The sequence below is a fragment of the Streptopelia decaocto genome (assembly GCF_964273445.1).
Source record: "Streptopelia decaocto genome assembly, chromosome: 1".
Lineage (NCBI taxonomy): Eukaryota > Metazoa > Chordata > Aves > Columbiformes > Columbidae > Streptopelia > Streptopelia decaocto.
This window is the reverse complement of record NC_138663.1, coordinates 57,357,155-57,380,089: the sequence shown is the minus strand read 5'-3', so window position 1 is coordinate 57,380,089 and position 22,935 is coordinate 57,357,155. Positions and strand designations below refer to the sequence as shown.

Here is a 22,935-nt window from a genome sequence, read left to right as displayed (position 1 = left end):
GGCATAAGCATTTCTTATCAATGTGCTTTTTGTTGCACAACAAAACAGGAATGTCAAGGCCTGGCAGAAAGCCCCGTTAAGCCACACATGCCCCAGCTGCATGTCAGCATCCTTTTGCCTCTGTCCTTTTGTGTGGCTGTGCCTGACAATCTGAAGCACATGACTGATCACTGCTTTGTTTCATGCTAACAGAGATGCAGTCTATAGGCTTTGGAAACGATACATCAGCACAACGTAATGCCCCACAGGCTTCTTCTGAATTTGTTTGGTTTTTTTTTTGTTTCTGGGAGCAGCTGATAGCACATGAGGTTAACCCATCTGATAGCCAAGAAGCAGCAAACAGGTTAGAGATGAGACCTGACAAGCCCTGGCCACCTCTGCCTCTGCTTGGCACCTGGGAACCTGAGACCATTTCATTTATGTGTTGGATGCTGATTAGGCAGCAGTCGGGAAAGGGTAACTAGGACATCTTGGAAAAAAAAATACAGTGGGGAATAAAAATCTGAAATTGAAGTCCTTAACAGTCCATCCATTCACTTGAGCTGGGCACCACTGCAGCACAGTGACCCATCTTTCCTCTAGCATATGTGCCTATAGGTAGACCAGATCGATCTCAGACAAGAATTTAACTTGCAAGTGTTAAACAATGAGATGTGTACAGTTAGAATGTGCATTTATATTTAAAAGGGTCTCATACCATGTTAGTTAGGCACAATGTAGAGTGGGTACCTCCAGTTAAATCAGTTGGGCGACATCTGCTCCAGGTATTTTCTGTAGCATCATAAATAAAATGCACAGATAGGGTCTCACCGTAGCAATGTCTCCTTTTATCTGTATGACCTTGAAATAGTGGGGAAGTCAGTTTATAAAAGTTTATTCCTCACCCTTCAAGTAAAACTTCATTATACTTGTCCAGAGTTATCAAGCATAAGAAAATAATTACGCATGTTGATGATGTAGCACGTGCTGTGTTAGTGACAACCTGGTGACAAACAGGACAGAAGTGGTGCAACAATGCATGTCAGAAAATATCCCCTGATTTCCCTGAGCAAGCACAGACAGCATATTTTCCTACTCACAGCCTCACCTTACTTGAGATTAGTCTGTCTGAGAAAAGAGATAAGATGACTGAGGACAAAAATTCTCAACAGAAACTGGTTTTGTTTATTCTTAGCAGTTAATGAACTGGTAAGTTCTTATTTAAAGAATCCCAATTTAAGCTCAAAGTCATTGGTCACAAGATGTTTATTGGCTGAGAAGTGGAAATAGAAAGTCATAGTAACCAGTTCGGTAAGTCTCAAGACTACAGAAAATTCATTGCTAATTTAAAAAGCACCTTAATTTCCACACAGCCTTACAAAATGATACTGTGCTTAAGATGAGGCTCAGTAATGTGCTATGTTTTTGGGAGAACTACATAAACACACTATTTTTGTTTTGCTTCAGTTCAGTAGAATGCATTTGGTACAGGAATTAAATAGTTTTCATGCCACATCAGGACGAGAGTGAGCACCGATAATACTACTGTTCAGTGTTACATCAACTGAATATAGCCATTCGGTTCGGTCCTCTTGCATTTCTGTGTAGATGTAATTTTCTCCTAAAGATGAATCTAGCTACGGAACTCAGTAGCTGGCGTGCTGTGTGGAAATGAGCAGTAATGTGACTTTGCCGTGGCATGACATTTCACTTAAACCAGATTTCTGTTTGCCTTGAAATTCCAGTGCTAACAAGAGGTGAACATGCTTTGCAAAATTCTGGCAGCTTCTCAACTGTCCCTCACCAGACCTTGAGCTTTATGCTCCAGAGGGATAAGAAGCTCGTCTTGAAAATCCCTCATCACACAAATAACTAGATTGAAAGCATTCCTGGTGCCATGGTTGCTGAGAATCTATATTTGGGCAACGGACAAGTCCAGGCAGTTATCCACTGCTTGTTTGGACAAGTTAGTTGTCATGGAAAATCAGCATTACGCTCACTCTGCTCTAGTGTACGTATCTTTAAACACTATCTCCAGCACTCATGTTCTCTAACAAATCTTTTCACTATTCAAATATGATTTTAAAATGTCACCATGGGCAAAGAAAAAAACCCTGAGAATTAAAAAAAGGAGACTAAAAATTAAGCAATTCTAGTTGAAATGTAGTAATTAATAAGTATCTAGCAAAAAAACCCAAACCAAACTTCCAAATATCCTACACTTAAAAAAGATATTCAAAATTATAGAACGGGAGATGACAGGACAATGTGACAGCCTGCAATAACCCTCTTTGGTTGTTAATTTTTCTCCCAGTTTCCTCTCCTAAATATCAGTGAAAAAAAAAAGGCACAAATGAGCATTGGAAATCAAGCCAGTATCCAAAGGTGTAATTGCCGGGCAACCAACATTTTCATTATTGTGTCCCTGAATTTGTGAGGACTATAAGCAAGAGCCTCTGCCTTTGTTATCCTCGAAATACATTGACGTGATGAAGTTTTCTATCATTAACATGTGCTGCGGCTGGATTTACGGAATCACAGAATGTTAGTACGAGGTTGCCATCAGAAGCCTTAAGGCTGTTTATCCTCAAACGAGGTCCGATGTTTGGGAGCTGGAGCTCACGGAGCTGGGGGCCAGAGGTCTGTCAGCGGTGGGGCCTGCACAGCCTTGCCCTGGGCTGCGCTCCAAACCTGCTTGATGTGACCGAGGGGAAGTCAGAGAGATGTTCAACATCAACGGAAGCTCTTTTAAAATTTTCAGTGAAGTGGAGGCTCTGTAGGAAACGCTCATACTGTTTTAGGCTCGCTCTTAGCAACAAGCCCGGCTCTCCCCGCTCCATCTCCTCAATGCTGCACATCCACAGACTTTGTTTACCACGACCCGACCGTTTTTGTGCAGTGTCTGTAAACACAGCCGAGACGGGATAAAAGGGTGGATGGATCAAAAAAAAAGAAAGGGCGCAGACAAGAGGAGAAAACGCTGCCTGCAAAGCCCGAGCGTCCTGCTTCCCCGCAGCCCCCGGCGTGGGTCTCACTGACTACTGCCAGGCCTTCACCCTGCTCATCCCTCAGCCCGGGCACCGCTTTTTCGTTGCGGCCGCGGGCCCGGTCCCTCCATCCCGTGTGGCCCCAGGGACGGGCGGGCGGCGCGGCCACCCCGGCCCGAGAGGCGTCGCCCCAGGCGCGGCCGTTGCCCCGAGCCCGTTAGGGGGCGCTGGGGAGACCAACGGGCCGCACGGCGCGGCGGCCAAAATGGCGGCGTTGGGTGCAGACCGCGCTGCGGCGTGGTAGGGGCCCCCGGTCCTCCGCTCCGCTCCGCCGCGGGCCGGGCAGCGGAGTGAGCGCTGCTGGTGGTGCGTGGGGGATCCCGCTTTGCTGCGGGGCAGGGGCTGAGGCGTCGCTCGGGACGGGCTTTGCGCGCAGCGGCCTGGGTGCTGGGGGGGGGGCGGGAAGCAGCTGAGGCGCGGCGGGGACGCTGGGTCGGGTCGGGGCGCGGCGCTGGGGCAGGCGCTGCTGCTTCCTCCAGCAGCGGGGGGAGCGCGGCCTGCACGGGGCGGGCAGGCGCGGAGCCGGGGCTGTTTCTCCGCGCCGCCGCCACCCACTTCTGGCGGCCACGGTGAGTCAGCGTTGTCCTCCCCGCCCGCCCGCCCCCTGCGGGGACTCGGCAGCGCCGCCGCTGCGGGTCATGCTCAGGCATGTCGGGCCGCGGCCGCCAGAGGAGCTAAGTCTCGACTTGCCTCCTCTTGGCAGCGCTATATAAGGCTCATCCCGGCCCGGTCCCACTTGGCCCATACACCCGCCGCCGGCGTGTGGGTTGGACGAGGGCAGCCGAGGTGAGTGGGCACTGCCGCGGTGGCGGCTGCGCCCCCGGGTTTCGGCCCTGTGCCCACCCCGGGGTCGCTCTGCGCGGGGGGGGACGTGGGTTGTGTAGCTGCGGTACACGTTTTGAGGTGGTTCTCCCCTTCATTGCAGGCAAATGTGCAATACCAAGATGTCCTCCCTTACGGATGCCTCTTCTGTCACCGCTTCGGAGCAAGAAGCGCTGGTCAGTAGCTCTGTTGGACGTGCGAAGTTTTCATGCTTTTTTGCAGATTTTTATCTGCTAATTCAGAAGGGCGGCTTTGCTCAGCGAGTGATGGTTAAAGCCAGGACATCCGGTGAAGATGGTCTCTCTTTGATTCTGCAATTGTGAAGCAAATGTTTCTCATTCATGGTTGAGAGTTGAGGGTGATGGTGTAGGTCTAGACTGTTTCCTGGAGAAATTGATGGGCAGTTTGCTTTCTTTAAATGAAAAAGAATCTTTTGGTCCAGTTTAATCACGGTAAGTATTTTGTGGTGGAAATCGTTATCAGTTCATAACTGAAGAGTTGTGGAAGATCTCTGTTGTGCAAAACTGTGACGTAATCCTGTCATTACATCTGAAGGTCTTTTAAATTTGGCATTTTCACTTCCTCCTCTACTGGGATTCATAAGCAAGTTGTAATAAGAGTCTTCATTTGTGTTTATGGCTTTGCATATCCAGGCTTTCCATGATACAGTGCCAGTTCTGCTGTCCTGGCTTCTTGTCCAAGTTTTCCTGAGGATGGAAGCCTGTGTGTTATACCTGAAATGCGAGTTCAAAATGGCATGTGTACAATGACGGTTGAACTCGATTACCTCCTGTAGAAGAGTAACGCTTAAAAGTGTAGACTGATAGCAGGAGTTCAAAAAAGTGAAGTGACAGAACAGCAGACTATTCAAAGTTGTTTGTTGTTTTTTATTGTTTCTTCTTTTTTTTTTTTTTAAGTCATCATAACGTGATGCTACTGTCTGCTGTCAGATCTGCAAGGCAGAGAAAGTTCATACTTGTGTCAGGGAGAGACAGCTGGGGAGTAAAAGAATCTGAACCCATGGGTCTAGTTGTGCATTCAGAGATCTCAAACTGTACTTTGCCTTCTTATGCTCAGCTGTCATTAGTAGTTTAATAAGTTTCTGCTTGCTTCCTCTATGAAACTGTAATATATGCTGCGTGCTCTAAATAATGCAGCACTTAGGAAGGGGTAAATAGATATCTAATATTGTCTACAAGCTTGTTTATTGCTTTAATTATGTGTGATTCTTGCATAACATCGGTTTCAGCAGACATTTGAAATGGAATGCGGGGAAGTTCCCCCCTTCCCTTAAGTATTTATTCCCGGTCTCATAGTATTATTCATACTTTCCTATAAAATGTTTATTATCTATAATTTTTTCTCATTTTGGGGAATATATTAGGATAGCTAAATAATAGCCTGTTCTTATAATGGTTATGCTATTGTTAATATAACAATACTAGAATATAGTGCACTGGGAACCATCAGTGGCTCCACAGCCTTTTTCTTTGCAGTTTTGGCAGCCTCTGCAGCTTGTTCTCATCTCCTGGACTGGTACTGGCAGAGCTGTTTCTGGAGTATGGAATAGTGCAGGGAATTGCGATCAGGACAGTATTCTGGCCAGAAGAAAAAAAAAAGGGGGGGGGGGCGTGTGATTTTTTTTTACTCTTTTTTTTTTTTTTTAACTTTTACCTCCTCTATATCTGAAATTGTCATAGACTGGCTGCAGGTATAACTCTGCTGGCTCAGTGGCAATAGTAGGAGACCATTGCAGAGGTAGGAGTGCGTGAAATACAATGGAAAGGACAGGGTGTGCCTAGCTCAGAAAAGTCTTCAGAATGTGTGCAGATTTTAATGTACTTGTGTATTTATCTAACAGATGAATATAAAAGGAGGAAGCCAGCCTGTATAAATAGTGTTTTGTTTGGTGAATAACTAGTGCATACTGTTTTTCTTCTTCCCCATACAGGTTAAACCAAAGCCACTATTGTTGAAGTTGTTAAAGTTAGCTGGTGCAGAAAAGGACACTTTTACTATGAAGGAGGTGAGAACTTTTAATCAGTAAAAGCAGATGACAGTGGATACAGATAGATTATTCCTTTGTTTTGGGTGAATGGGAGGCACTGTAGATCACAGCTTATCTAGAAGATACTGAGACAAGGTATTGTTTTTATTCTGCTGCTGACTTGTTAGGTGATGTTTAGCAGGTTTCTCAGCTGAACAAAAGTATCTGGTGTTCAGCAGAATAGCAGAGTGCTTGGGGAATCATAGATTAAAATCGCAGCTCAAAGGGATTTTTAGGCAATCCATGTGAGAAGAGTGATGAATTTAATGTGTTTTTTTCCTATGCTTAAACTTGAAGCAACTGAACCTGATATTAAGTATCTGTGTCATTTATTTTACAGGTAATATTCTATCTTGGACAATATATTATGTCTAAACAGTTATATGATGAAAAACAGCAACATATTGTACACTGTGCAAATGATCTCCTGGGGGATTTATTTGGAGTAACAAGCTTTTCAGTAAAAGAACACAGGTAAAATGGGATTCTTTTCTGAGAGTCGGGTTGTGAAATAACAGAGAACATAATGCGTATGGCCTTCTCTAACTCTTTGCATCTTCAAAGATGGTAAGCGCTCTTTTACAGTTACATGTAGCTAATTTGCAACATCTCTTTCTTTATCCCCATCTAAGGAGACTGTATTCAATGATTTCCAGAAATCTGATAGCAATCAATCAACAAGGTAAGCTGGTCTGGGAGGATCCTTACATTAATGCATCAGTCTCTCCATAGTTAGCTATTTGGCTTTACACAGTACTGTCCAGAGCGATCACCAATAGTGAATCAAAGCAAACACTGTTTTTCCTCGGGGAGGAAAAAAAAATCTGAACGGCATTTGAGTAGTTCTTTTGGACTAGGGCAAGGACAAGGGCAATCAGAGCTCAACACAGAGGACTACATTGAAAGATCAGTCGCTTGCTTGTATTTCTTACAAATAAAACCCTCAACAACATAAAAGGTTTTAATATAAAGAAAAAATCTTGAACTTGTGCTGTTAATGGAGTCAGGGCAAATGCTTTTCATTCTTTCTGTTAGTGTTTTAATTTTCAAAACCGAATGTGGAGCACATTTAGAACTGGCCACCCTCAGCTACAAAGAGTCCTCTTTTAAAAGGTCTGTGTACTTAGAAAAGCAGCTTTGTGGTAACTTTGCGGATAGCCACTCCATAAACAGAGAATTGTTACATATAGTTGCCTTTCCTGCACCATAAAAATGCTCAATATGGCTGTAACTGTTGGCTAATGCACAGAGTGAAACAGACATTAAACAATGGAAGCCATTTTGTAAATTGGCTTCTAAATCCATATTAAGACACCCTTTGTTTCTGATTCTTTCTAAATACAAGTGTGCAGTTGCTGAAAGTGGGAAACATGCTTTTTATTATCCCTTACGTTTCCAAATGTGGATTATCAAATTATTTTCTTGAAATTTATTATTTCAGGGTCTGTCTGGTAGTAAGTATATATAATTAACAACAGTTATATTTTCTTGTATTTAATGTCTTTTTAATTCAGTTTCCCTGTAATATGATAGCTAGTAAAATAGACTTTCAAGAGGAAGAAGTGTGAAATATTTCCTGCTTATCTTCTTTCATATCTGCAGAATCCCAGTTAATGCATAGCCTTCATTTGAAGACATTTGTAATAAAATTCTGAGCCATTTTGTGGTTGAAATTTCTTCCTCCCCACCTTGCCACTTCAGTAATGTTACTGGGAAGGTGCTACACACACCTGAAAAGCAACAGAACAGGGTTGTTTTTTCCATGATGTCAAAATGTCTGGATTGCAAGTTCTGTTTAGAATTTACTTTGTAAATGCTGTGTGCAGTTAACTTCTGTCTCTTGCTATTACACTACTGGTTTTGAGCCCGAAATTGACTTTTCCTGCAGTACTGTATTAGGGTGGTTTGGTTTGGTTTCAGGCTCTACGCTTGCTGACACACCTGAGGACGATGCCAGATTTCAGCTTGAAGAAGAAAATGTTCTAAAGGTGATTAAAAAAAATATTTTTTTAATAAATGTTCTGAGATGTAAATTTTATTTAGCTTTGCATAATAGTGTCAATGATTTAGATGCAATTAGTTGATTCTAGCCTTTTACATCCTATTAATGCTCAGGCTTACTCAGTGTTTCTGTTAACCAGGAATCTATGCAAGAGTTAGAAGAGAAGCAGACTGCCTCAAACATGACTTCCCGACCAGCTACATCTTCTAGGAGGAGAACACACAGTGAATCTGGTAGGTGTAGATTTATGGTGCAGAGCTTTCAGTAGCATGGCTGCTTAGGAAAAACAGTATGTTCTTTTGCCTTACTGACTTTGAAAGATGCTGACAAATACTTTTCATATTTCTCTGCTTATCTGAAACAAAATGTTCAGTCTGGAAGAAATACACAATTCCTTGCATTGCTCCAGTGTCATGTTACAGTTTGGATCTCTAGAACTATTAGTAAGATGATGGAATAACTTGTTCCACAGATCTGTTAAACTTGTTCACATCAGCAGGACTTTGTCAGTTATGTTATCTTTGTGATGAGAACACTCTTGTTTGTAATAGACTGATGTACTCAAATTCATATAAGTTCCCTCTTTAGATAGCCACAGACATTTACACTTTGCTCTCTAAAAGCAGTTTTCATCGGATTTCAATTGGTGGCAAAGACATCAAAGGTCTGGTTAGTAACATAGGATGATTTTGGATATGTATAGGTACCTGGCCATTCCTTAAGCACTTTTAAAAAGTCTGTCGACTTAAGCATCACATTTGCCTCCTTTGCTATGGTCGTTCAATAGTCACTGGCAAATACATTTTCAAATAACAAGCAAATTAACAAGCTGTTCATCATAAACCTGGATAACTTTAATTTCTCAATGGAAGTGTTCTCTACAGTTCTACTTAAATACTATTCTGTGGAATTTCTTACATTAGTTTGTTCCATCACTTCTGTTACCTCATGACTTGACAGTTGTAAATACATGGGCAGTGATAACCTTCTGTCACTGCATAGATCTTTCTTTTCTTGAATTTCTCAGGAACATTTTTTAGTTCCTCAGCTTTTGTGCAGTATTTTTTTTGTGTGTGTTCATCATAGGCCACTGTTATGTTAGTCAGTCCAGAAACTGTGCTGTGTTGCTGAGCGGTTTGCACTAAATTAAAAGAACATTTTAATGTTGTAACAAAAACTGGTGAAAGGATGGAAAGTCTCAGTTAAACATCATAACCTGTAATATTTAGGCATAACCCAGAGCATGTTAGGTCCTGTGTTGTGCTTACTTATTGTAGGTTTGATTATTAACTTGGTCTTTGCATCCATTTATTAGTTTGTTACAGCCTTAAAAGTTCTTTTAATATAGTGTTTTTATATACACTTTTTTTCTAATTTATAGGAAATCTTCCTTTTAAACCACTCTTATTGTTAAATTGGGATGGTAGCGGCTCCTTTGGAGCCGCTTATATAGTGTATAGAAACCTTGTGGTGGTACAGTATCAGTACAGCATGGAGCCATGACAACTAAATGAGGACAACGATGGACAGGAGCAACCCTTGGGCCTGGGGGCACCAAATTTGGTGGGGCTCTCAGGGCGAAAAAAGAAAAGAGAAAAAAGAAAAGAGAGGGGCTGAGCCAAGAAGCACCAAGGGAAAGTAAGAGAAGTCTCAAAGTATGTACAAGCGTTTTGTTCTCTTTTCTTTTACAATGAAAGATCCAAGACTTGAAGACTCGTGGATTGTCAGGATGTGTTTTGCAAGGCAAGGGAGAGGCTGGGCAATAGAGGGTGGGTGCAAAAGGCATATGTAGGGGGAAGCAGGCTCTCACTGAGGTCTGTGAACCAAGTTGTCGGGCCTCTTGGGGGAGTTTTCACTCCGCTGCACCTACATACCGACTTTGCAACACCTTTTTAAATGAAATTGTTTCTTACCAAACACTCTTAAAAGTCAGTGGAGCTGAATTTTGACTTACCTACCCCTAAAATGCTGTCCCCCTACTCCTTATGCTGCTGTAGGTCGTTCTTTCAAAACATGATATATTTAAAAAGCATTGTCTTTTTGCGTTCAAACCAAGCATATTTAATAAGCACGGCTTAAAGCGATGCTTTCAGAGTTCAATTTTTACATACTATGACTTGAAGACTTTCTTGCTAGTGTGTGTGGAAAGTCATAATGGTTTGTAACAAAAATCTGAGTAAATGCACTATATGTAATTCTAACTATTAACTGTTAAATTTGTTGAGGTATCTGAAACTTAAACCAGAACTTACCTTGCGTAGCGTGAGGTACTTCATATACATGTGACAGGGGAGCTAGTTGCTCTGTCCCCCTGCAAATTCTGTTTGACCAAGGACCTCTCTGAAAGTGCTTTTCTGTCTACTGGCTGTAGAGGGAGCTAGGATAATTAAGATCCTAACTGTATTTCTTAAAATTAGGAGGGGTTTAAAGTGTCATGTGTGGTTTACGAATGCTTCCAAATTTGAAATTGTTCTATTTCCTGCATGTGGAGACTGCTATTTAGAAGCTGTACTGATCGGACAAGTGGGGAAACCCAGCCCCTGAAATACTGTTTTCAGGAATATTTCGTACTTTTCATGTTTCTTAGTGTTACTCTGTCTTTACTCAGGGCCTTTACTTTTTTCCCCATAAAATAATGACTATATTTTCCTTAAAATACAATTTACATATATAGGAATTTAAACTTCTGTTAAGAATATTCAAAACTGTACATTGCATAGATGTTTTTGGAGTAATAAAAATTCTTCAATGTGCCCAGAAGAAAATTCTTCAGATGATCTGCACAGTGACAGAAGAAAACGACACAAGTCAGACAGCATTTCGTTGACGTTTGATGAAAGCCTCTCATGGTGTGTAGTCAGTGGTCTGTGCCGTGAAAGAAGCAATAGCAGTGATTCAACAGATACTTTTTCCATTCCCGTAAGTTAAAATATGTATTTTTGTGGTACAAATTTTGTAGATAGCACAAGTGCAAATATGCATCTTAAAACATGTTATTAATTTAAAGCAGCAGTGCCTTTGATGGTATGTGGGTTGAGTGGTGTGTTTCATAGCTGCCAAAGCTGAAGGGATTTTTTTTAATATTAACTCTAGATATTATTGAAAAAACAGATTCTTACTGCTTGGCACAGTATTGAAAAAATGCCAGATATATTTTAAAGTAAGTATTAGAATGCTAAGAGAAGAAAAGCAGACACAGACTTTTCATAATTTAGAATGGTTGGTGCTTCTGGGTATCTGGTAGTTCTGGTAAAGTTTCGGTAACTGGAAGTGGTAGTGCCCTGAAGAGAAGCTGTATTCATTTTCCAAGCCTTTGCTGTTTTTTAGTGTTTTCGACAAACACTGAAGCGAATTTTCTGTCAAGTCGTGAAGAGCTAAACTAGCAGTATTCCTAGTCATATACTGTATTCTCAGTTGACAGAACTAATACTGTATCTTCACTTGTGTTGTTTTATAATTTAGTCTCAAATTGCAGTTAAAAAAAGTCGATGAGAATAGATAATTTAATGAAGGCAGCTGAAAGACAGTATCTTCTTGCATGTGTTCTTTCACTTGTAGGAGAGCCTTTGTCAAATAGTAGCAGCAGTCTTCAAGCTGACAGCAGCGGCGATTTCAGAGCTGTCAAAAGGCTTTCAGATCTAACTTTATTTTACCCACTTGTAATTCGTTTGTCTCATAGAAGATGTTCTACCTAGCATCAGCTGGTCTCATTTCTTCAACATCTAATTAAACTGAGTATCTTGGTTTTATGTCACAAGCATCTTAACAGTACTGGTTATGGACTAGTGAGGTTCAATGTGTACTTTCTCTTTTTTTCAGGATCTTGATGCCAGTTCATTAAGTGAAAACTCTGATTGGTTTGACCGCAGTTCTGTTTCAGACCAGTTCAGTGTAGAGTTTGAAGTTGAGTCTGTTTATTCAGAAGATTATAGCCATAATGAAGAGGGACAGGAGCTCACAGATGAAGATGATGAGGTACATATTTGTTTTGTTGGGTTTTGTTTTTGACTCAGTGAGGTGGGGAGGAAATTTCCAGGAATATTTCATGCTGAGATTCCAACAGGAAGAAGTAACTTTTCAGGTTTATTTCAGGACTGCATGCTATGTGACAAACTGCACCCAGCCATTCATTAAATTACATACCTGTGCAGTTGCATCACCATTATACACCCACCAGGCAGTAACCAGAGCAGTGCTAAGGCTTTCTGGAGGCTTTGAAACATACTCTTGACAGTCTGGAAAAGTCTGTTTAACTTCACTCACTAGCTGTTGGAGTCAGTGACAGCATGTGTACTTGCATCTGTTCTTACTTTTTTAATTATAAAAGTATGTGTTGAGCTTTGGCAACACTTCTAATATGGAGTGAAAACTTTCCTCCTAACTCTTTGCAAAGGGATATTTCTGAATTATTTGCCTCCATTAATATAAATGTTTCATAGATATGCTGAAACACAGTTTTAGAAATTTTCATTAGGAGGGAAGAAGACAGTAAAATTGTGATTACCATCATTTTTAAGAGATTTAGATATCTGGAATGTCAGGGACGAAGTGGGAAATTATTTTTTTTCTGTATTCTTTTTCTGCTGCTTTAAAGAGGTGTTTCAGGTTGAGATCCAGAGGCAGAATTTGCTGGGGACACACATGATTGTGGTACTTGAAGGGCTGAATGGGACCGACTGTACTGATGTACACTGGGTTTATAGCACTGTGGAGCTGCACCCTGAGATAAGATGGTGATTTGGAGGAAGAAAAGGATTGAGGTGTGCCCCTGCCCCCAGCAGCAGTGTTGGGAATGGCAGGATGGTTGAGGTTGAAAGGAACCTCTGAAGAACACCTTATCATGTGTCATGGCTCAAGCAGAGCTGATTGCCCAGAGCCATGTCCAGATGACTTTTGAGTATCTCCAGGGGTGGAGGCTCTGCAGCTGCTCAGAGCAACCTGTGCCAGTGCTTGGTCACCATCACAGTAAAAAAAGTTACCTCCTGATGCTCAGACTGAACCTCCTGTGTTTTAATATGTGCCTCTTGTGCTGTCACTGGGCACCACTTAAAAGGCACTGGCTCCATCTGCTTTACACCATCCTTTCAGGTATTTACACACAATCGATGAGATCCCTCCTGCACCTTCTCCAGGCTGAACAGTCCCAGCTCTCTCAGCCTTGCCTCATGTGAGAGCTTCTTCAATCCCTTAATCATTTTAGTGGCCCTTCGCTGGACTCTCACCGTTAGCTCCATATCTCTCATGTACTGGGGAGTCCAGAGCTGGACACAGTGTGTGTCCGGGTGTGACCTCACCAGTGCTGAGCAGAGGGGAATCACCTCTACTCCAGAAATTGGTCTAGTCTACATTTTTCTTCAAATTGTATATTTAGAGTGTGAGCAGAGTTATTTTCCCTAAAACCAGTCATCAGATTTTGTGGAGTTACTTGCTAACGTTTATTAACATGTATGTGCTATTTGTTGTGTTTGATTAGAAGTCTATCAGAAAATCTAGAATTAAAAATCTTATCAATTTTTAATTGTCAAGAAACAATTACATCAATACTTTCTTATTTAAACCAGGTGTATCAGCTGACTATTTATCAGGATGAAGATAGTGATGCTGATTCATTTGATGAAGATCCAGAGATTTCTCTAGCTGTGAGTAAAAACTTGACTGGCAAAGCATCATAAGTTGGGTGAACTGACAGAGTAGATCAAGGAATATAGATGGATTCTATTGTTATCAGTGATAGGGGTTTTTTTAATGAAATCAACTTTTTCTTGTATGCCTGAAGATTCCACGGCAATATTTTAATTACTGAACATGTATCAAGAAACTTCAATATTAAAAAAAAATCCTAATCCTAATCCATTAAAAAAAAACCCCTAAGTCACGCTTTCAGTGACTTAATGGAAGGTAATTATTTGGAGCCTAAATCTGACTTTTTGCACAAAATGGATAAAAAAAGTCCTGTATATTTAAAAAAAACTCTTCCTATAGATAGGATTGGACAATAAAAGTAGATATCACTAATGAAGGAACTGTAGCATACAGATGTGAAGGCAAACCTGTTTTGAGAACAGTACTGTAAAATTAATAGATTTTGAGGCTTTTTCTAAAGTTTTAAGTGTGGGAATAAATTCAGGAGTTTGAGACAAAGTCTGTAAACATATGTGAAAAAAGCACACACTAGAATTAAAAAGCAATTTATCTTTTTATTTATACTTGCTTTTCACAGTTAAACCTTGAACAAAGCTGTTGGCCAAAACTGTCTGAAGTGTTCCAGTCCCTTGGTGGTCTCTAGGACTGAGGGGCTTTACTATGTGTGTAAAGCACAGGGCTAGCCACCATCTAAAAACACAGCACTGCTTATGTATGGAAAAATAGGTCTGTACGTTATTTTTAGGAATTAGAATTGGTCTCTGAAGCCTTTGATGTCACTGATGTCATTTAGGACTACAACCATTAAGTGCTTAAAATTTTCTAAATAAGTTTTGGGTTGTTTTTTGTTCACATTCCCCATACAGCATGTATTATTTCTAAGAAGGATCTTTTTCCTTAAAAACAAAGTGTGTTTTTGATGAGTTAGCTGAAAATTTTCCACTGAAAATATGTCACTATGAGACAGTGATGCAGCCTTCTTTTTCTTTTTTGAATGGACGATGTTTTCTAGTGTTTCATGCTACTGTGTCACAGTGCCCTCACCCGGCCGTTTTGCACCTTTACAGCTTAGCATTACAAAGGTTAAATGTCCCTTCAGTCTTGAATAGTTTCTATTTCAGAAGTCTGTTGTTGAAAATAATGGGAATGGTGACCATTTTATCAGAAATAAGCTTTTCATGAGGTTCTCTGAAGACTTTTGTGGTCTGGTTTCTCCAATTTTGTATAAGGAATAGTAAATCATTATTGTTTCACCTCTACTTTTATTTCACAAATTTCCAACAAAATGAAAAAATTCAGAGAGTCTTTTTAAAATCAAGACTATTTTAATCTAGAATCATAAAATTGGGCCCAACACTAAATGGAATTTTTAAACTATAAACAACTTGATAGCTCAAGATAACTATTATTTTGGCAGTAATAAATTGTTTATAATCTCTGAATACTTGAATTGTAAGCTTTCCAAGTAGCTTAAGCTGTTCCAACCTTTAATTCACTAAAGGATTATTGGAAGTGTCCTGAATGTAGCGAAATGAATCCTCCGCTTCCACGACACTGCCACAGATGCTGGGCCCTTCGTGAGGACTGGCTTCCTGATGAAAAGAGTGATAAATTGGTAAAGAGCAAATTAGAAAGTTCCTTCCCCCTAGAGTCTGAAGAAGGTTTTGATGTTCCTGACTGCAAGAAAGTGAAAATGACTGAGGATAAAGAACCAGCTGTGGAGGAGAATGAGGACAAAGCAGTACAAATATCCGAGTCCCAGGAAAGTGAAGATTATTCTCAGCCATCGACATCAAGCAGCATGTTTTGTAGCAGTCAGGAGGACTATAAGGAACCTGAGAAGAGAGAACTGCAAGACAAAGAGGGAAGCCTGGAGTCCAGTCTGCCTGTTACCAGCATCGAGCCCTGTGTCATATGTCAGAGCAGACCTAAAAATGGCTGCATAGTGCATGGCAAAACGGGACACCTCATGTCGTGTTTTACATGCGCAAGAAAACTTAAGAAGAGGAATAAACCCTGTCCGGTGTGCAGACAGCCCATACAAATGATTGTACTAACTTATTTTAGTTAGGTGGATATTGACTGGAAAGCAGCAAAAGAACCTCATAAACTGGTTAAGAGAGTTAGAAACTATTTTTGTATGCTAATTGGAAAATCAATTATTGGAGTGTCTTTACATTTGGTATGAAACATAATTGCTGAAATAAATGCACTGGAATTGTGAAGAGGTTAACCTAATATTCGTAAGTCAACTTAAAGATTTTAAATCCTTCTCAATAGAAATAACCAATTCCTGTAAACTACCTGCCTTTCCAAGTGCTTTAGTGACATTTGTTTTACTTGATTAAATACAGAGATTAAAAAACCAAATTCAGTGATAGTGGGAGGAGAGATGTGGTTTGTTAATGTGAGTTCCTCCTCTTAAGAAGATAAAAGATTCCCTAGATTCCAGTATCTGTTGCCTAATGAAGACGCCAGGCTCAGTCAGAACCCTCTGAATAAGTCAATAAAATAAATAAATAGAATCTTGTCTCCCTTATTCCCAAAACTTAAATTCCTCCAAGTAACCAGATCCCAGAGGAGTTCTTACCAGGAAGCAGTGGAAGATGCAATAGAAAATCATGTAAGGTTTTGGAAATATAAACGGGTACTGTGTATCTTTTAAAGTGTGTAAATTCAGGGCTGTGTGTGTCCTGAGAAGTCATTGATTCAAGTTCAGTCTTACAGTTCTCTCTTAGGTGTCCTGAGAAGCTAGCTTTTAAAATTGTTTGGGGGTTTGTACTATCTTGATGATTATTTTAGCAATATTTGAACAGGCAAGATAAATGAAGGAGATACTATGTAAAATCGAATCAGGGAATATTAGGAGCACTTGTTCTTGACTTCAGCAGTATAACATGCAGCTTGATCACTACCTTTGCTTGAATAAAAATGGTAAGGAAAACAAGTCCATCTCTATCTGCAGAAACAAGCTGTTTGGTTCTAGTTCACATAGATATTCTTTAAATTCAGCAGTCTTTCCAGCTTACACTGTATCACAAGAATCTTGAAAATCTGTCGCAAGGTATTTGGCCAACTCTAAATTGGTCTCATGGGACCTGTCCTTTACTGCTTTTAGCTCTTGTCTTCTCACTGTAGTTTGTCAAAAATTTTGTGAAGCCTCTTAGTTCCTTTATTAAGGAGTCTACGGACTCAGTTCTGTGGTGCCTTCAGAGTAGGTAGTGTGAGTAAATTTTTGTAAGCTTTGGTATCTTCAGGATATAATTAGGTTACTCATCTGGGCTGTTTTTTAGATGGACAGTTTCTGTACCAGTGAGTTATATTTTTTCCTTTGGAGGAACTGTAGGTTTTTAGCACCTTCTAATTTTACAGGTAGTTACTCATCATCTGGCCAACAGAGGTAAATGAATAGTTTTGGCATCAGGGGAGTGCCAAGAACAGAGATGTAGCCTGAATGCAGGAGTTGTGCTGTGTTACCATCCTGCAGGCCAAGGTTTGACAGCTTCCTCAATGCCACCTGTGCCCAACTGTTGATGCCCATGTGCTAGTGCATGGACTTCTGTTGCTATAACTAAATTCCTGACAGAGTTACTAGTTACCCAAGTATAAAATATTTGTAAACCAGGGCTGCAAACGCCTGGAATACAAGGAAGTACCTGGAAAAGGGCATAGAGCTGTAAGGAGTGACTCCACAAACCCTTGGTTGTTACTTGCCTCCAAAGAAATACTGTCATAAAGACAATTTCCAGGATTGGTGATGTTTAGTTTGTGCATTTGAGTTGATTTTTGAAAAATATTACTAAAAGGTACTGGTAACTCTGAAGTTTTACCACTATTGATTTTAACTAAACAAAATGTAGACCTCAGTTGTATGCATTTCTTCACATTCTTCTTTGCAATTTTTTAAAGTGACAGCAAGTGGCTGCAAGTTCCTGAAGTTCTTTGGTTAGTCAAAACCTTTCATGGGTTTCATGGGGTTTGGTAAATCTTCAGCCAGACAAAGAGAAGTTCTTTGGGCAGATATTTAAAATTTTCAAGTAGGCATGCTTACCTGCCTTCATTCACACTGTTTTCTGTTTTTCTTACTTTTTGATTTGATAAACTGAAGTGCAGTGAAGCTTGCAGAGGCTCTTCCATTGCACCAGAACCAAATAGTGCTCCTATCAGAGTCTGGAATCTGCAGCTGAGAGAGAACTCTAGACATCTGTGTTCAGGAGAAGCACTGATAATGTGGGGACTGCACTTTAAAAATTCAGCCATTGCATTGTCTCTATGTCTTATGCATTTTCAGTGCAATACTTTTTCTACAGTCACTGTGATGGCTGCGTAACTGCATTCCTGGGAGAGCAGCTTTTCTTACCTAGTTCCTGCTGGGACAAATTGTACCATCCTGCTCTTGGCATTCTTTTCCACTCCCCTTAAGTGATCTTTGTATTTTAATTAAAAAAAAAAAAAAAAAAAAAGCTCTCAAAAAGGCTTGTATTCTAAGAGCAATGATCCTTGCAGTTCACAGTCCTTCAGGTTTGGGATTTTTCTTCCAAACTTATTTCATCTCCCACTAATGCTTTCTGTTTTGGCAAAAGATGCAGTGAGACCATACAGCATAATGAATTTTCCCTTTTATGATCTAAAATTGTACTTCCCTAGCATGTCTCCTATTGTGGAGAATAGCCCCGGAATTACTCATCACTTCATACGATACTGAGGACGTGGGTAATTTTGATTTCTGTATCTATGGCTGAATGACTGTGTCAAAGTGAATCTTTGTTTTCAGCTGTATTTTCTGGTTTAATGTTATTTGTAACGCCTTCTAGTAAAGCTTTAGGGTTTGGTTTGTTTGGGCTATTCCCCCCTACAAAGGACGCCTTTGGGGAGGGATGAGTGGTGCCTATCTTGGTTCCTGTAGGAGATGCTGGCAGGCAAGTGCACATCGGGCTTGTGGGGGGTGTGTAGGGTGACATTGCGACCCTGGTGCCCCAGCCCTGGGGGGACTACAGTCTGAAAAGGTGAAGTCTGGGTCTGCCTCTACCCTGTCACCCCCACCTGTGCTCGGTACCTCTGGGGACAGAGGTGACCAGCCTGGTGGTCATCGCCCCCTTCTTTCTGGCCTGGAAACATGTTTCTGGCCTTGGATGGCAGCATGAAAGTCAGAAAAATTTTAGCACAGAAGCTGACAGTTGTTCTTACTTGGTGAGGTCTTTGGGATTGTTATTTAATATCAAGCACGTTTTAATCTTTAATTTATTGCAGTTTGTAAATATTCTTGTGCTTACAGTTAGCATTTTGAGCTTTAATTTATTGAATTAGTCTGTTGGTACGTGTGTAGATACATAAATATGCATAGCTAGTAAATCACAGTCACAAGAAAAATATTTAAGAAATTGTATTAAAGAGAACTATTCAGATCATATTCTGATTAAGAGGAGCATAAGAAGATTTATGGCTTTGTTTTCTTTTTTTCCTTCCCTTAAATCAACTTTTGTGTTGATCCTGAACAACACGTATTAGAGATGGAGACTGGTGCAACATTAGCAGAGTGAACATATTTAGACGGTGTTTGTTTTCCTTTGGAATACTTTAGCATCTCCGAGTACAGCCAAGAAGCAGACAGACTGCTTCGTTGTGCTGTGGACATTGGAGGTGATGGTCTGGAAGATGGGGAGAGGTTTCAAGGTTAATTTGAAACAGGTGGTAATTGCTTTTGACTTCTAATGTGTCCAGGAAAGCTGGACATGCTGACAGAAGTGACAGGATACGATTTTCAGTAACTGTCTTAGTCTGTTCCTTCATGTACCTAAGATAGACAATAGTTATGTACAAATACTACAACTCACATTTACTCTTTTTTTTTTTTAATAAAAATGCAATTAACCCACCTTTGTATTAAATATTACTTTTTCACTGTGTAGGTATTTATTAGTATTGAAATTCAACTCTTCACCCAAGGAGGTGAAGTGCAAAGTGAAGTATGTGAGGCACAAGGAAAAACTGCTTTGTTTCAGTGTCTGGCATTTCTCAGAAAAGCTCAAGTGCTGAATAATAAAATATTTGAGAACCTTTAATACAATGTCTTGACTTGAGATTAGTTACAAAATCTGCTGCTTTTGTCCTTCAAAAGACTTGCACGGCTGAACCAGAGGTAGCTGAGTTGCTGGTTGTGTTGAGCATTCGCACTGCACAGATTTTGCTTGCTGTTGAGTAGAGCGCCTTGAATGTTGGTTGTGTTACTCACGAGCACCACGGAAGAAACGTGTCCTGTGCCATAACTGTGCAGGGGCTGCTGCTCTCAGCAGGTGGAGTTGGAAAGGGAAAAGTGCTACAGAATTTGAATTGATGAAAAACCTTGCATTTCTTTCTAATGGTGTGCTACAATTATCTCACTGAGTTCTGTTTGCTTTGAATTTAAGTGTTGCTGTCTCTGGTGTCTGTCAGTGTGGGTATGAAGGCACGTGCAAGACTTCAGGCTGATTTTTCCTCTTAAAGACTAATAGGAGGGAAAAACAATCCCTGACTGACCAACTGAGCTTTTCCAGCTCATCCATACCTGAACCAAAGTCTTATCTTGAGCTACTTGTCATTTAAAGGTTGCACAAGCAACGTAAGGTGAATTAACACCACCACCCCCATCAAACCTGGGATTAAGGTATATTTTAACAATTGAAGATTGCACTTACTGAACATGAAAAATTGTTGCTTTTAACTAATGTGTGTTTTGTTTTGGTTTTTTTTTTTTTTTAATTTAGCACGGATGCACTGAAAGCTTCTAGTGAACAGCTCTCTGTAGTGTATATATATTCTACATGTAAAATTTGTTGGTGGTACTTAAAAAGGTGTTGTCTCTCCTTTTGAGTAGATGTTGCTTTAACTTAACAGCCTGACTTTTAAAGGACAGTTCTTCCTTGAGCTAAATTAATGGCCGGCAGCATGACAATTACGTAATACCTAAAATACCGAATAGCTTTTCCAAAAGCAGAGTCTGTGTTGTCTGACTACACATAGCTGGAATGACTATTCAGCAGACTGGTTTATAGTACCTATGCAACTTTGCCACTGCTCCTACATGATCACGCTTTCAAGGACTTGCCATGGTGTGTACCTTCTCGATACCCAGTGCACATAGTACCACAGGCAGTAACCATTAAAATACAAATAGCCACTCGAATTGCACATTTAGGAGAAGAATTTTTAAGTGTATTGCATTTGTATTTTGATTTTCAGTTTTTCCTTTTCAGAGGAAACTAAATAGTATGTTTCATTTAAAAGCTTTAAATAAAAATTTGTTTATGTATTTCTTGGTGCTCTTTTTCATGTAAATGACTTGATCGTTAGCAGTTCTGCCACTTGGTTTTCAGACAGATTTTTAGTTCTGTGTGCTTGCTCTGCCCTTGCTCAGCTGCTGCCTTCTCACAGATTTCATGCTTTTGGGGAATTTTAAACTTGAGTGGGGTCTCTAGTTCTTCTTGCTTTAGGTGACAGAAGCAGTGGAGGGATTAGTGGATAATTATTCATTCCTCTAACTAGTAAACAAGCCAAAGTAGTTAAAAGGGGGAGAAAAATGCAGAAAATTAAAATGGATATGATGAAGATGTTAAAAAATCTTGCGCACACAGCCCTCATTCCAAACTAACATTGCCATTTCAGTTTCTAAAGTGTATCTACATCTTCCTATGCTGCACAGAATGGAGCCAGCAGGCAGACCAAGTGGCTGATGCCCAGGCTCCACAGCCCAGCTGGTGAGGCTTGGTGTGACAGGCAAGAGCACTATTTCGGTGGAGGTGGCATGTTTAAAAATGCATCAAAAGATTTAACTGCTTTGCTGCATTCTTTAATTTACTGTACACAGGTAAAGGCTGATGTTTCCCAATGTAATATCTTCTGATTACTTTTGAAATTGCTTAAGAAAATTATTGGCAGATAAAGTTTTAAACACAGGAGAAGGTATGAACTGGCTTTTCTTGATAAATTGTGTTTATTGGGCAGCTGCAAACACCCTGTAAATGCCTTGCAACCAGCCCAGTGAAAGGAATCTGCTCGTTCTGCAGGCAGTGCAACCTAGCCAGCAGACCAGGGGTTGTTCAACCACCACTGAAACCAGCCCCTGGACAGGATCTGCGTTAGGGCCTAAACAACATAGCAACAGGGCTGGGAAAAGTACTTCAGTGCTCTAAAGCTCTTGCTAAAACTATTTGGATTCAAAAATTCTGAGTTGTATGCAGTTGGGTTCCATACCAAATTCAGTGAGGAGATGGACAACAGCAATGGTATAAAGCTGTCAATGACTTTCCACTTTAACAGCTCTTGGGGGAACACCATTGGCAGAACTCTTGAGTTACAGTCTTTTGCCTGATGGGACACATTAGCATCAGGCTTCCAGCAACACAGCCCTTTGGCACATACTCACACTTCATTTCCATCTTCTTGTCTTACATGTCTGTATCGTACTGATCTTTACCTTAATTCAGCCCTGAGCAGTCTCATCTGTCTAGCTAAGAGCAAACATAAAAATTCCTCATTTATAGCAATGGCTTTATTATGAGAAGTTAGGATTGACCTAATTGCCAACAGTTGTGTGGCACATTAACTGTTGGTTCAATGTACAGTACTATTAGGCTTTTCTGAAATCAGGTGAATTCTTCTGAATATATTTGTACTTTCTGCATAAAATTTCTACAGTTTTACTCTAAAGAAATTCTGTACAGTCTATGAAGATAAAATACTTACATAGAAAAATATGATTGTCCATTATAATCAAAGTAAAACATCTGATTGTCAACCCAGTATTTTACAAAATACAACAGACCTAATTGTAAATTTGAGAATTTGGTTTATAAAAACATCCATTCTTTTGCATATACAATTTTTTGTCAGAAAAAAACCACATTTGTGCAGGAAGGTTTTTGCCATCTCGTGTCATTCGTGACTTCATTTGAAAATTGCAAGCACAGCGGTCATTAAAACCAAGATATGTAGAGTTGGCTTCACTGCAGCTGAAGCCCGTCCGAGCTGTTGATAGAGGGGAGTTTTGGGACATGAAGCAGCTCTTGATCTGATAGAGACTTCTGAGAAAGAGAAGTCTTGTTTCAAAGCACTGAAGTTACTCGTATTGTCAGTTATTTCCACTGTCTTCAGTATAGATTTATATCCCGGTACAGTAGCCTAGGAGCAAACATGAAAGATTTCTTACATGGTTTGAAATGTTTTCGGCTGTGAAACAATCATTATTTTATGTGCTTATTTACACTGTCAACATATCAGAAAAAGTATTCTAAACATAAGTGTGAGAACACAGTGAGAAAAAGAGTAAAGTTTTTGACATTACAGCGATGAGAGTAAACCCTCAAAAACGGAGGTGGAAACTAATAGAATATTTATTTATAATGGGGGAGCACCGCACG

General features: G+C 40.3%; 2 protein-coding genes across 5 annotated transcripts in view; one reads left to right on the top strand and one right to left on the bottom strand.

The window, feature by feature from the left end:
* Positions 1-3,201: 3,201 nt before the first annotated feature.
* On the top strand, positions 3,202-20,828 carry MDM2 (MDM2 proto-oncogene). 4 transcript variants are annotated; one of them, XM_082075925.1, is made up of 12 exons: positions 3,216-3,332; positions 3,730-3,812; positions 3,952-4,024; positions 5,800-5,874; positions 6,236-6,369; positions 6,528-6,577; positions 7,816-7,883; positions 8,037-8,130; positions 10,656-10,816; positions 11,717-11,872; positions 13,459-13,536; positions 15,042-20,828. In XM_082075925.1, the coding sequence occupies exons 3-12, from the start codon at positions 3,956-3,958 to the stop codon at positions 15,609-15,611; spliced, it is 1,455 nt and encodes a 484-aa protein (XP_081932051.1). In that variant the 5' UTR covers positions 3,216-3,332; positions 3,730-3,812; positions 3,952-3,955; the 3' UTR covers positions 15,612-20,828. The 4 variants fall into 4 exon arrangements, with proteins under 4 accessions (XP_081932052.1, XP_081932050.1, XP_081932051.1 ...); XM_082075926.1 differs by lacking the exon at positions 3,730-3,812 and having other exon boundaries at positions 3,202-3,332; positions 10,659-10,816; XM_082075924.1 differs by lacking the exon at positions 3,730-3,812 and having other exon boundaries at positions 3,202-3,332.
* CPM (carboxypeptidase M) overlaps positions 17,989-22,935 on the bottom strand; it is a 40,440-nt gene continuing 35,493 nt past the window's right edge. Inside the window, exon 9 of the mRNA XM_082075929.1 lies at positions 17,989-22,696. Coding sequence (XP_081932055.1) covers positions 22,463-22,696 — 234 coding nt within the window. The 3' untranslated portion in view covers positions 17,989-22,462. The remainder of the gene's footprint in view (positions 22,697-22,935) is intronic.